Source organism: Penaeus vannamei, chromosome 40 (genome assembly GCF_042767895.1).
Source record: "Penaeus vannamei isolate JL-2024 chromosome 40, ASM4276789v1, whole genome shotgun sequence".
NCBI classification, from domain to species: Eukaryota; Metazoa; Arthropoda; class Malacostraca; order Decapoda; family Penaeidae; genus Penaeus; species Penaeus vannamei.
Genome location: NC_091588.1, coordinates 25,092,635 through 25,104,913, shown reverse-complemented (window position 1 = coordinate 25,104,913; position 12,279 = coordinate 25,092,635). Strand labels below are relative to the sequence as shown.

The 12,279-nt window shown below is 36.7% G+C and overlaps 1 protein-coding gene across 6 annotated transcripts in view; it reads left to right on the top strand.

Annotated features, from left to right (window-relative positions):
- The window catches only part of LOC113830300 (coiled-coil domain-containing protein 115), a 24,800-nt gene extending 13,066 nt beyond the window's left edge, over window positions 1-11,734 (top strand). For 2 of the 6 annotated variants that reach the window (XM_070117576.1, XM_070117578.1), the window contains exons 2-4: window positions 4,337-4,437; window positions 4,844-5,127; window positions 10,590-11,734. In XM_070117576.1, the coding sequence (XP_069973677.1) occupies window positions 5,026-5,127; window positions 10,590-11,180 (693 nt within the window). In that variant the 5' untranslated portion in view covers window positions 4,337-4,437; window positions 4,844-5,025 and the 3' untranslated portion in view covers window positions 11,181-11,734. Of the gene's footprint in view, window positions 1-2,237; window positions 2,299-4,336; window positions 4,438-4,843; window positions 5,128-10,589 lie in introns of those variants that run through there. The other 4 variants (XM_070117579.1, XM_070117580.1, XM_070117577.1 and 1 more) reach the window with 3 other exon arrangements.
- The last annotated feature ends 545 nt before the right edge of the window (window positions 11,735-12,279 follow it).

The following is a 12,279-nucleotide window of genomic DNA, read 5'->3' as shown; positions in this document are numbered from 1 at the left end:
ATGATAATAGTATTGATAATGATAACGATAATGATAATCATAATGATAAGAAAAAAGATAGAAATAGTCATAGTAATAATGATAATTATAATGATAATGACAATGACAGTGACAGTGACAGTGACAGTGACAATGATAATGATATTGACAATGATAATGATACTAATATTGATATTTGATAATGATAATGATGATATTGATAATAATGAAAATGATAATGATGATATTAATAACAATGAAAATGATAATGATGGTAATAATGATGAAAAAAATGATTATTAATGTATTTTGGAATTTTTATCATTGTCGTTTCTTTTATCATTTTTGCTAATGTTATTGATATAACAACCATCATTTGAGATAGCTGAATTTGTATATTTATTCAGAAAAACCTAACAAATTGCGCACACATGGAGATGTATGACTTTATACATGTTTGCACTGGAAAGGATATAATTGAAGATGATTGTATAAGCAACAAAGGTTTCAAATAGAGTTGATGCACTCGACAGGCTCTGTAAACAATTTTGTCAGCCGTTTTTCCTCATTGACTGGGGTGTTCGGACAGTGTGTGATGGGTCTTTTGTGGGGCTGTTATTGTTATTATTATTTTCTAATTTCCTGTGTGTGTAAGAGTGTCTATCACTCCGTCAGTCAGTCTGTTTACCTATCTATCTATTATAGTGATCTATCTATCTATCTATTTATCTATCTATCTAATCTATCATCTGTCTCTCTGTCCATCTATCTATCCGTTAACTTTATACGTATGATGATAACATTGTAATCTGTTAATGTAATACAGACCCCCAGTACATCCATTTACCCACAGTCAAACGAAGTGATATGTATGTATGTGTCTGTCAGCCTGTCTATCACTGTCTGTCCATCTGTATAGCTGTCTATCTATCTGTCTATCTATCTATCTATCTATCTACCTATCTATCTATCTATCTATCTATCTATCTCTATCTATCTATCTATCTATCTATCTATCTATCTATCTATCTATCTATCTATCTATCTATCTATCTATCTATCTATCTATCTATCTATCTATCTGTAAATCTTTGTATCTATGTATCCTATCCAGTCAGTCAGTCAGTCAGTCAGCAAGTCAGTCAGTCAATCAGTAAGTCAGTCAGTCAAGCCATATATATTTATCTAGCTAACTATTTATTCGTCAAACATTATACATATGGCAACCATTATAATCCCTATCTATTTATCTGTTTATCAAGGTATATGTAAACTAACATTACTGAATACCACTCCCCTCCCACCCCACACATATACACACACACACACACACTCACACACACACACACACACACACACACACACACACACACACACACACACACACACACACACACACACACACACACACACACACACACACACACACACACACACACACGCACACACACACACACACACACATCCATTAAGCAGTAAGGGAAGGAAAAGATGACGTTACAGCGCAACCAGTTGGAGGCAAGGCTTGAAGATAGCCGTTACTAACGAAGATGTCCTTGATTTTTTCCCACCTCAAAAGAGCCTATTTTATTAATTTTATTAAGGGGTTCCTTTTTGTGCAGACTTGTGGGTAGCCTCAGGAGGAGGTATATTGCTGGGTCACACTTGCTTTAAAGGGCGGAGCCTTGCTGCATTATCCGTTTGTTTGGTGTTTTGGCTTTGTGGGTGTCTGTCGATGCTGTGTTCTTTGTGTTCATTTTATGCCAGAAGTAATGGCCTTTTTCTCAAGCAAAATGTAGGTGTTTAAGGATCTTGACTTGAGGTGCTGTCCCTCCCTCTGATTTGGGATGGCGATGTATCTTTGATTTTAGATTTTCCCTTTTTTTTATTCAGGATGATAATGTGTTTTTTCTTTAGTTTCAGATATTTTTCTTGTATTTTATTGAAAATCTTTCCCTGTCTGTTATTTAAGATGCTGTCCTTTTCTTTGATTTAATAGATCTATGTAATATAAGTACACTATGTAATCTTCTCTTTAGGCTTAGTATGTTTTAAAGAATTTCAGTTTGAGAGTTTGTTCGTGTTCCTGTTTTTAAGTGGTCCAGGTGGCTATTACTCGCACATACCATACTTAATCTCCCCAATTAATTTCAGGCTTAATTCTTGTATTTGGCTTTTAAATACCAAGCTGGATGATAATCTCTAGTGTGGATTGTTATCTCGTAGATTAGGGTCTTATCAATCACAGTCTCTGTGATTGGGAGGTGTGGTCGTCAGGCTCTTGTGATTATTGATTGTCAGGGACAGGATGCAGAATGGGTAAGTTAATGAGGCCAGCTTCATGTGCATTCGTACGGGGATGGCTGCAAAAGTTGGCTGCCGCTCGGTGTTTAGGGTTGAATAAGTAGTAATAATTGCTTATTAGGGTTGTATGGATAATGATAGATTGGGTAGTTGGGGTACATTGAGATTGGAAATTGGTCCCTGGGAATACGTGTATCATGATGATGGGTAATTCGAGACTGTATAGTCAGTAGTAAATGGCGATTAAGGCTACATGAATAATGTTCATTGATGGTCAGGGCTACCTGGTTATCATAAAGGATGAGTGGTGATTTGGGTTGTAGAGTTTGGTTGTTGAATGGTTTTTATGGTTACATAGTAATGATTGGTGATTAGGACTGTAGGATTAGTGATGAGAAGTGAATGTGATGAATGGGATGATTGTAGCTACGTGGATGATGATGAATATTGATGAAAAATTCATAATGATGAAGAGCTGGTGAATTAGATTGCTTAAATCATGACAAAATGTGCATTTTCCTCCTCTTAGTATCAACTATCAAAATGAGATTAAAACAAAACAAAACAAAAAAAGAAAAAAGATCAGGAACATTAATGTCTAAAAAGCACACGAGCAAGATAACGATACATTTGAAAACATTTGATTATTTTTTTTGTATGTGTCTGCTGTAAAAATGTGTCATCAGTATAGTAAATTAGTCACATACGCCTAGCTTTGAAACCTCATTTTATTGCGCGATTTCATTTTGATGGAATTGCATTCATATATGGGAGTGATTGGCTGTGGCATGAATGAGTAATGAACGACGTGTCCTTTCCGAGAGAATGCACTCTACTTTATCTCCTTGATGTTACCTTATTGCCGTATGCGGTTCCTTTATTGATTTACCTTATTGCCTTATTGAATGACCTTATTAGCTTGTTAATTTACCTTATTACCCTATTGTTTTTTTTTGCCATTACTTTACCCTGTTCATTTACCTCATTACCTTATTGGTTTACCCTACAACTGTATTATCATATAAATTGTATTTTGGATTCCATGGCTTCTTTAAAAAGATGATAGACTATGGCTGCCACTATTCTTTTCTGAAGGAGGGAGAATACTCCTTTTAATGCGATATTGGAATTGGTTGTGGAGTAGAAAAGGATTTGAGAAAGGTTTGAGTGATTGTGTGTGAGTGGGTGGGTAAAAGAGTGGAATGAAAAGGAGTGAATGAATGAGTGTGTAAGTATGAAGGAGAGAGAGAGAGAGAGAGAGAGAGAGAGAGAGAGACAGAGAGAGAGAGAGAGAGAGAGAGAGGGAGAGAGAGAGAGAGAGAGAGAGAGAGAGAGAGAGAGAGAGAATGAATAAATTTGTATGCAAATCATGTAATGATGCTACATTGACCAATGGCACTTGACCTTGTTATGACTTTGGCAGTTTTTCAAGGGCATATTTACTGTGTATTCCTATATTTGACATTGTTATCCGTGAAGTTTTGAATTTGCATGGAAAAATTTTTTTGGCTGTAGATTTCTTAGTGCAGTTGAAATTGTACACAGTATGTAGTCGGCAAATCTTACAGGCTGATGCAGAAAAGTAAATACACAATAAGCATATGTAGTCTTCATTTATTTCTATATGTCTAGCTATTTATTTTTTTCCCTCTTTTGCGTCACACTTATTGCAGTGTCTCAGCCTCAGTTAGAATATCCGTCTCAGTGAGTGTATTCTCAGACTCTGTCCGTGGCTCTAACTGTATAAGTATCTCATTGTGTGTGTCTGTCAGTATCTCATTAACTGGCTGATTCATTGCCTCAGTCAGATCATCTATCAGTATCTCATTAGCTACCCTTGTTGTTATCAGTGTCTGTCAGTGTCTCATTGTCTTTGTCTTTTCTTATCAGTAGCACTCTTTTATCATGTATCAGTTTGTCACTTTCTACGTTTGTCTGTGGGTCTGTCTTAGACCTATTAGAAAACCAACATTCTTGGATAGGTCTCCTTTTCTTTCCTCAGTGAACGTAGACTCAAGCTGAGCAGAACAATGATTGCTTCTCGTTTTCGCAGATAAGATGGCAACTGGTATCCAGATGACGCGCGAGGCCCTGTGCGATGGGCTGGACCACATGGCTCTGCAGCATCTGACGCTTATGGACCAGCTGATTAGAGTATGTATTGGGAGTGTATTATTCAGATAATTATTTAATAGAGAAGAAGAAAAAAATCTTCTCTTTTGAGTTACTGTTGGTATACCATCCATTTAAATATTTCTTTAATAGCATTTTTCTTTTTGTGTTTATAGTCGATGCTTGGAATGCATACCTGTGTGTTTATTCAGATTGCTTCTTATTAACCGGCTTATTGCAACATGTACTGTATATGACCATCCAGATGATAAGTGCTCTGAAATACAGTTTTTTTCTTTTACTGTTCTCCGTTAATGTAATGGAATGATCAGTAGACCCAATATGTTAATATATATCTATAGTGTGTAGAATATGTCATCGGGTCATGTATTTCAGAACAGATTTATTATTATTCTCATTATCCTCATGTATACCATTTATTTTTCAGGGATTATACACTTAAGTACTTGTTAGTCATAGACTTAGTTGCTTTTAGCAGCAGTTATATAAGTACCTATGGCTTTGATCAAGATGTTAGCTCGAATGTACAAGTGCGGTAATGCCTGGATGCTCAGTGAATGCATGTATAGGTTGAAGTGGTGACTGATTAAAAGAAGAAGGTGGAGGGCGATGTCTGGCCAAGCAGCTGGTATGAGCAGGAGGTTTAGAAGGAGAGGGTATTTTGGAACCTCCTTGGATGGAGGAATGGCCTCGAACTGGAGGAAAAATCTGGTAAGAAATTTTAACGTGTAGACCCTTCCATATTGTGCTGTTGAATGTAGGGCCAATAACTGTTGGTCCATGTTACAATTTTGTAAATTCTATTGTGATTCCTTTTCATTTTTATGTGTATGTACTTTTGCAAGAAAAAACTGAATTAAAGATTTCCTATCATTTTATTTACAGATGGATTTATGACTTTAGAAAATTAGAAGTTGATAAGAACCTTGTGTTACACTTGTATTAATTTCAGGTTGCACTAATTTAAAACTGATGTAATGTTTTAGATAGAGCAAAAGCATTTTTCATTATTTTTATTTTATTTTTGATGGACTCAGGTCATTTTCAGGATGCATTTACTTAACCTGAAGCTGATACCAATGAATCAAGACCAATTAGTCATTACATTATATTGACCCACATGTTTTAAGGTACTTTTCATTACCACTAGAGGGTGAAGAGACAAGAGGTGCCATAGTCATTACATTAAGGTGAATAGACAATGTGAATGACTTTGAAGCTGAATTGTCCACAGAGTTAGTCCCTTGAAAAGAATTTTTTTTTTCATTTTAAGTTTGTACAATTATTTGTTGCATGCAGCCGACAAAGCCTTTGCCATTATTAATTTTAACTTCTTGTGAATATGAACTGATGTCTGTTTTCCTTAGAAATGGTCTCTAATTAATTGACCCAATGCTGCCAGGGATGTCCACAGTGGGTTTAGTTTATCAATTGTAGTTACATATAGATAGCTCCATAAGTGCTTAGCCATCAAGGAGTCAATTACTAATCTTACCCATTTAGCATTTTTACTCTTTTCTTTGATTTGATTGTTAATAAAACTGTGATCATTGCATTGACTATAATGATAACATCATCAATATTAAAATCACATTTTTCCCCTGAAAACTCCAGGAAAGGTGAAATCAAGGAAGGAGAGTATATTAATGATTGCCTCCTCGTGTAGATACGTTTCACAAAGCAATACTACAGCGAATATGCCATTTTCTTGGGGGCTTTGAATTAAGATTGTCTGGACAGTTATGAAGATAACAACACAGGATACGTGTTTTTTCCTTTCTAATGAATGAAATTGTTGGCCCTGTCAGTGGAATGAAAAAAGAGTTGTTGATATTTTTAGTACATGTTGGTTTTAGTCTGGAGGTTATACACTCCTATGGTTGAGAATCCCTTTTTGATATTGCTTCATATCCTTTCTTACTCCTCATTTTGTAGGTATGAGGTCTTTCCCGGAGGTTGAAGGGTTCAGTTGCAAGAACGACAGTATTTAGTTTTTCTCCCAAAATGACATGCATGAATTTTTTTTTTCTAGATATCTGAAGTTGGAAATATGCTAGGCTGTATGTGGATTATATGTAGATTATGAGTATAAATGTGCACATGACATCTCAAAAACTTGGTATGATATGAATTGGTGAACTTCGATTGCAGTCAACTCTAAGCATCCTTTTAGTGACTTGCCTCCTACCTCTGGACTGTATTTATGTTGATAAATGTAGAAAAGGTATGAATGAGGATGAATAGCTTCACAATACTACAAATATATTTAACCGGATTGAATATATCTTTGTCAGAAATACATGTATTTCTGAGGAAGATATATTTGAAAAGATATTCTTTCTCATTCATACCTTTTCTACTCTGGGTGTCTTACATAATAAGCACAGAAATATAGCTGTAGGGAAAGTCAAGGTAGTAGTATATTTTAAACGCCCATATAAACCATTTTTAGTATTTCAATCTATTTAATACAGAACTCTATCTGGCTTATAGATATACATTTTTAAAGAATTATTACAGTATTCAGGAACTTTGTGTGGTAGCCTCTTGTGTACTGTATCATGGTAATCTCAGGTAGTCTTTCTCTGACTTTCCCTATTTCAGGTGTGTCGTTGATGAAGTGTTGCATTTTATCTTATTTTTAGAAATTAGTTTGAAGAAAGAGGGGAGTTGGGGGAGTAGGAGAGTACGTAGAAAATTGTTATGAAAACTAGACTTCGAATGTTTGTTTTATGACAGTATTTGTGAATTATGAAAGTGGTTGTTATAATGTATTTTCACGACTCATTGTATCTCTGTGTATAATGTTTATGAGTTCGTTTTTACCTTTTCAGGAATAGTATTTTAGAGGAGTCTTCTTAATTACAAGTGGTTTATCTGTAATGTTAATATGTTAATGTTAATAACTTTGAGACTTGAAATGGATGCTATGATTATAATTAATTGTGTTTTTTTCATGCATGTTTTTATTATTCCAAGAATTTCTTTTCTGTATTTTCAGCTTCTTTAAACTTAACCTATAGTTATAAGCATTCCCCTGCCAAATTTGGTAATTCTTGTATATATTTTTCTTACTAGAGATTGCCACGGATATTGATATATTTGTTATTTATTTCTTGCACAGGCATTTAGTGAATGCTGTGTATTTGATGAATGTTATGTTTCGGATGAATACTTTGGTTTGGATGAGTGTTATGCTTATGAATATCATATTTTTGCTTTCGTGGATGTTTGAATTTTCTTTTTCTCTGGTACTATCTGTGTCAGAGGAACTTAGTACTTTTGGCTTGGATTGAGTTCTAAAATCCAGATCATTATGTGTAGATACTTACTCGTATGGAATAATTTTTTTTTCTGGAAGGACTTGGATTATTAATTATTGAAAGTGAGATAATTGTTTATTTGAAATATTTTAGAATTACATTAGCATTTTAGAATTAATGATTGTAGATAAATATGTCATTGTAATCCCAGTAAGCAGGTATATTTTGGATTCAGTGACCTTGTAAAGGCTTTTGACCAAGTCTCCAGAGAAGTTTTATGGAAAGTATGCAAAGTGGGGGTGTGGAAATGGCTGGCACAGCTCCACGCCACCCCATCTCCCTCCCGCCCTTGCCCTTCTACGTCTTCTACCTTGATTCTTTGGGAGTCCCCTTTCAGCCTCTTACTCCAACAATGTTCCTCTCTTCTAACAATGTCTCCAAAAACAAGTAGCCAATGTATCCTTTCGCAGTCATTCCTGTCGTGAACACCTTGTCCCAGTTACATCTGAGTCCCAAACTCATGCACTGCACAGCTCAGCTGACCCCATTCAGATCTATTCCTGCTGAGCCTCACTCCTCTCTTAAAACTTGTACTGGAAGTATTTCTGTCTCCCTGACTAATTATCTTGCCTGTGACAAGGACAAGTCATACTGTGAAAGCTACAGTGTTATACTATTCATCCCAGAGGCCAGGGAAAATCCACCAATATTATTAAAATTAGCTGCAGTGGACATGACCTTCATAAAGTTTATATTGGTGGTGTGTCCTGCCCTGTCTGACCATAATGACCCTTTCCCTGTCAGTGTCAGAAATGTTGGAGTTTTAGCCACCCAGCCAGACATTGTCATTCCACAGACTGCTGCCTTTTACTTGCCCAACCTGGTCTTGACTGTTGAAATTGCTCTATTCAGCATGTTTGCCAATTGTGTTGGCTCCCATAATGTATTTTATAGGGGCTGCCCTACCTATATAAGTTTGAGTCTGAAGTGGCAGTTCTCAAATTCTAACTTGGCTTCACTTTCTGTGAAGCTAGACAGGAAGCACGTAGATGAGGTTTTTCTCTCACTCCTTATTCCAATAATGTCCTTTGCTCAGCCCCTCACCTTCCCTCCTAAGATGTCTCTACATCACCCCCTGTATGTCTTCCTCATCCCATTGCTACCCTTTTCCTATCCCAATCAGATTCTTTTGCCATTCAAGATTCTGACACCCCAATCTCTACCACTATTCCAGACACTCCAATCACTACTTCTCCTTTAGCTTCCCCTCTTCCTCCTTGCCCAACTCATCGCACAAGACAAGTTAAACACTCCATCCCATCGCCTATCCCATCCTCTTCTCCATCACCCTCTCCCTCCACCCCTCAAACATTTGTCCCCTCTTCTCCCCCAAATAAGACAACCTCCCCAACCAACTCCACCTCAAAAAATGTGGAAGACGTTCAGAACTATCTAATCATAACCAATGATAACATGCCTACACCTCATCTGTCCTCCAATCTCTAAGCTTCCATTCTTTTTACACTTAGAGTAACTGCGGACATCCATCCTCCGCCTACTCGTGTTCCCCCTACACCCCTTCCTTCTCCTTCCCAATGCATCCCATTCCTTCCTGCTTCATTTGCATCATCCCCCTTCCTTCCCCATTATCAGTTCACTTTGGATGACCTTACCACAAAATCTGAGGATAGTTGACTCTGAGATGCAATGTTGAGATAATAGTAACACAAAACAAGTCCGAGTCAGAGTTATTCAATTTGCAAATAAGAAGGGACCATTGAGAACTAAGAAGATCTGAGAAGAGACTGAAGATAAAGAGATGAAATAATTGTCGATCTCCATGATTGATCAGCGTAGAATAGGGCTTTGAGATGAGCCAGACCAAACCTATGCTGCTTGGAAGATCCTTTGTCCTAAAATGGGCAATGGTGTTGATGGTGATGATGATGATGATGATGATGGTGATGGTGTTAATGATGATTATTAACCCATGATGTGACCGTCATGTCATGAAAAAATTTTGCTTGAGGGGCGGATGATGCTAACATGCCATCATAGGAAAAGTGGCTGAGGGCCAGGTAATGTGAACTTGCCATTATGAGAAAAGGCTGGGCTAACAGAATAAACTTGCCATGGGAGCACAAGCCTTTTGGAGGGTGATTAGACACATTTGGCATTTAGAAAAGGGCTTTTGCATTATTCCCATTGATTAACAAGTGTGGAATATAATGTCAGAGTGCTATACTTAAGCACTAAAAGATTGCAAAGGGGAGGCATAGAGCTGGTCACCTCCCACACGTGTTTGCGTGTCCCTGATCTGAATGCTGCTGCGCACCCAGCAGAGCGGCTTCTCACATGAGCTGAATGCCTGTATTTTGGTCCATGTGATTACAGTGATGCAGATGGATTCAAAGGGAAGACAACAGTGATGATGTTTGTCATTATTTAAAGATATTGACAATTAATGATTGATTAAGATGAATGTGAGGAGGATGTGTGGGAAACTATTCTTGACTAGAAGAAAACAAGAAAGTCATGAATATGGAGATATGAGGTACCAAGGAACAGTGAGAATTTAGATACCAGTTAACAGCATAAGGTATTTAGTTACATAAAATGTCGCAGCTTCGTTTGCCATGTCATTATTAAGATGGACAGTTAATTCTCACGTTAGCTCTGTCTTTGCTCTGTAGATTTGAGGTTTGATGCTAAATGAGTAGAAGTTAGAAAGTACTGTTCTGGTGTAGAGGGCTGTGTCAGGGAATGGCTGTTGGTTGGCTAACTTGACGTGTTCACTTATACAAACTGTCTTAAACGAGCTTCCCTCTTGTTATTTTATTCTGTTCAAGTTTATTTCTTTATGGAACTTCATGCCAGCATTACATTTAGATTTCCTTTTTCTTCTTTCAGACGAAGATGATCTTAGAAGAGCATATGCGAAGTGGCTTCTTCTTGCTGGGCAAAACTCGCTACGTCCTGGGTTGCAATGCCATCAGTACCTTGCAGTTACCGTCAGAGGAGAGAGAAGTAGATCCCCTCGTTTCAGTCGTCTCGACGCCAGTCAGGATTGAAAGATACGATGGGGAGGTTATCTACCAGGAGATGAACACGGAATTTGCAGATCCTGTTGTGTCTCTCCCTGTTGAGGTGGAAGAAGACAGCTTGTCCGACATGTATACCCAGGAAGATGATCCCGTAGAAGGGTTACGGCAGAGGATCTCCAATTTACAGGGAGAACCGCCGGAAGACAGAGAAGAAGATGACAGAGAACAGTACAGTGCAGATCAAAATAAAAAGAAAGTCATTAACAGAGATCCTATCAGATGGTTTTCAGTTTTGCCACCACAGACTCTCAAACAAGCACAGACGGATTTCAAGACAGCGATTCAAATAAGTGCAAAGTGTGCCACTTTATTAGGACAGTTAAAAGCAGTGTGTAATGAGTACAAGCGCCTGGCTAAAATCAAGTCAAAAATTGATAACATTGAGAAGGAATCTTGATCGTTGTGGTCTGTCTATGAGGGGTTGCTCAAGGAGAGAAAAAGCGTGCTTGAGATATTTACATTCCTGATGGTAAAGGTTATTTGTAAAGATTTTTATGGTGTTAACCCCTCTTGGAAGGTTTTGAGTTTGCTTTTAGCTTCGTGCTAGTTAAAGAAGCGTTTGTTGTTCCGTTCTGATATGCATTCCATAGTACACTATATAGCTACAAACATCTGCAGATTACAAATAGCTATGAATATATTACAGATATAGAAAAAAAGAAGAAAACAGAAGAGAAAGACAGTCATAATCCTCTTTTACTTTTCAGAAGATAGCCATGCACTCTTAGAATATATACTTGGTATGTGATATTAAAATAACTTAACTAATACAAGTATTTAAAGATAAAGTGAAGAACAAATCACATACAGATATGTTTTACAGAGATGATTGATCTTTATTTTGTACTGTCACCGTTACAATGCCTTTATGATACTAATGATACGAGGATAAGAAGACAGGGTATAGCATGGACACTTGTATAACTTGCACATAAAACGGTAAATGCAAAAGTCTTTGAATATCCTTACTTGTACCTCCGAAAAGTTTTTTGTGACAAAATGTTGATTCAACTTTTTTTCCAAATATATAATATTTTCCTTCTTGATGTAAGTACAATGTATGTGTATATTTATGTGCAGTAATATATACAGAATAAAGGAGAAAAGTGAAAAATTCTTATAGATTATGTTCATTGGGTACACATAGTGTCAGATGGTTAGTGTTAAAAATGTTAATAGCAAATTTATAATGCCAATAATACAAAAGGAATGGTGAGAAGGTATATTTCTTTGAAATAATGATTAAAACTGAAATGCAATAGTAGTACAGTAATATGAAATTATAAAAATTATATATATAAAAAAAATTAAATGATAACTTCAAATGCCCTATCCACATGGTTGGGCATTGCAAGATGGACACGCTTAATGCCCATTGTTCAGGCAGAATTAAAGAACAAACCAAAGTAGTATCTGTCTGTGGTAGAGTGAAATCACCATATGCGTCTGTCTACCTGGTGGTTGTGGATGGACAAACCTGCAAAACACCAACACCC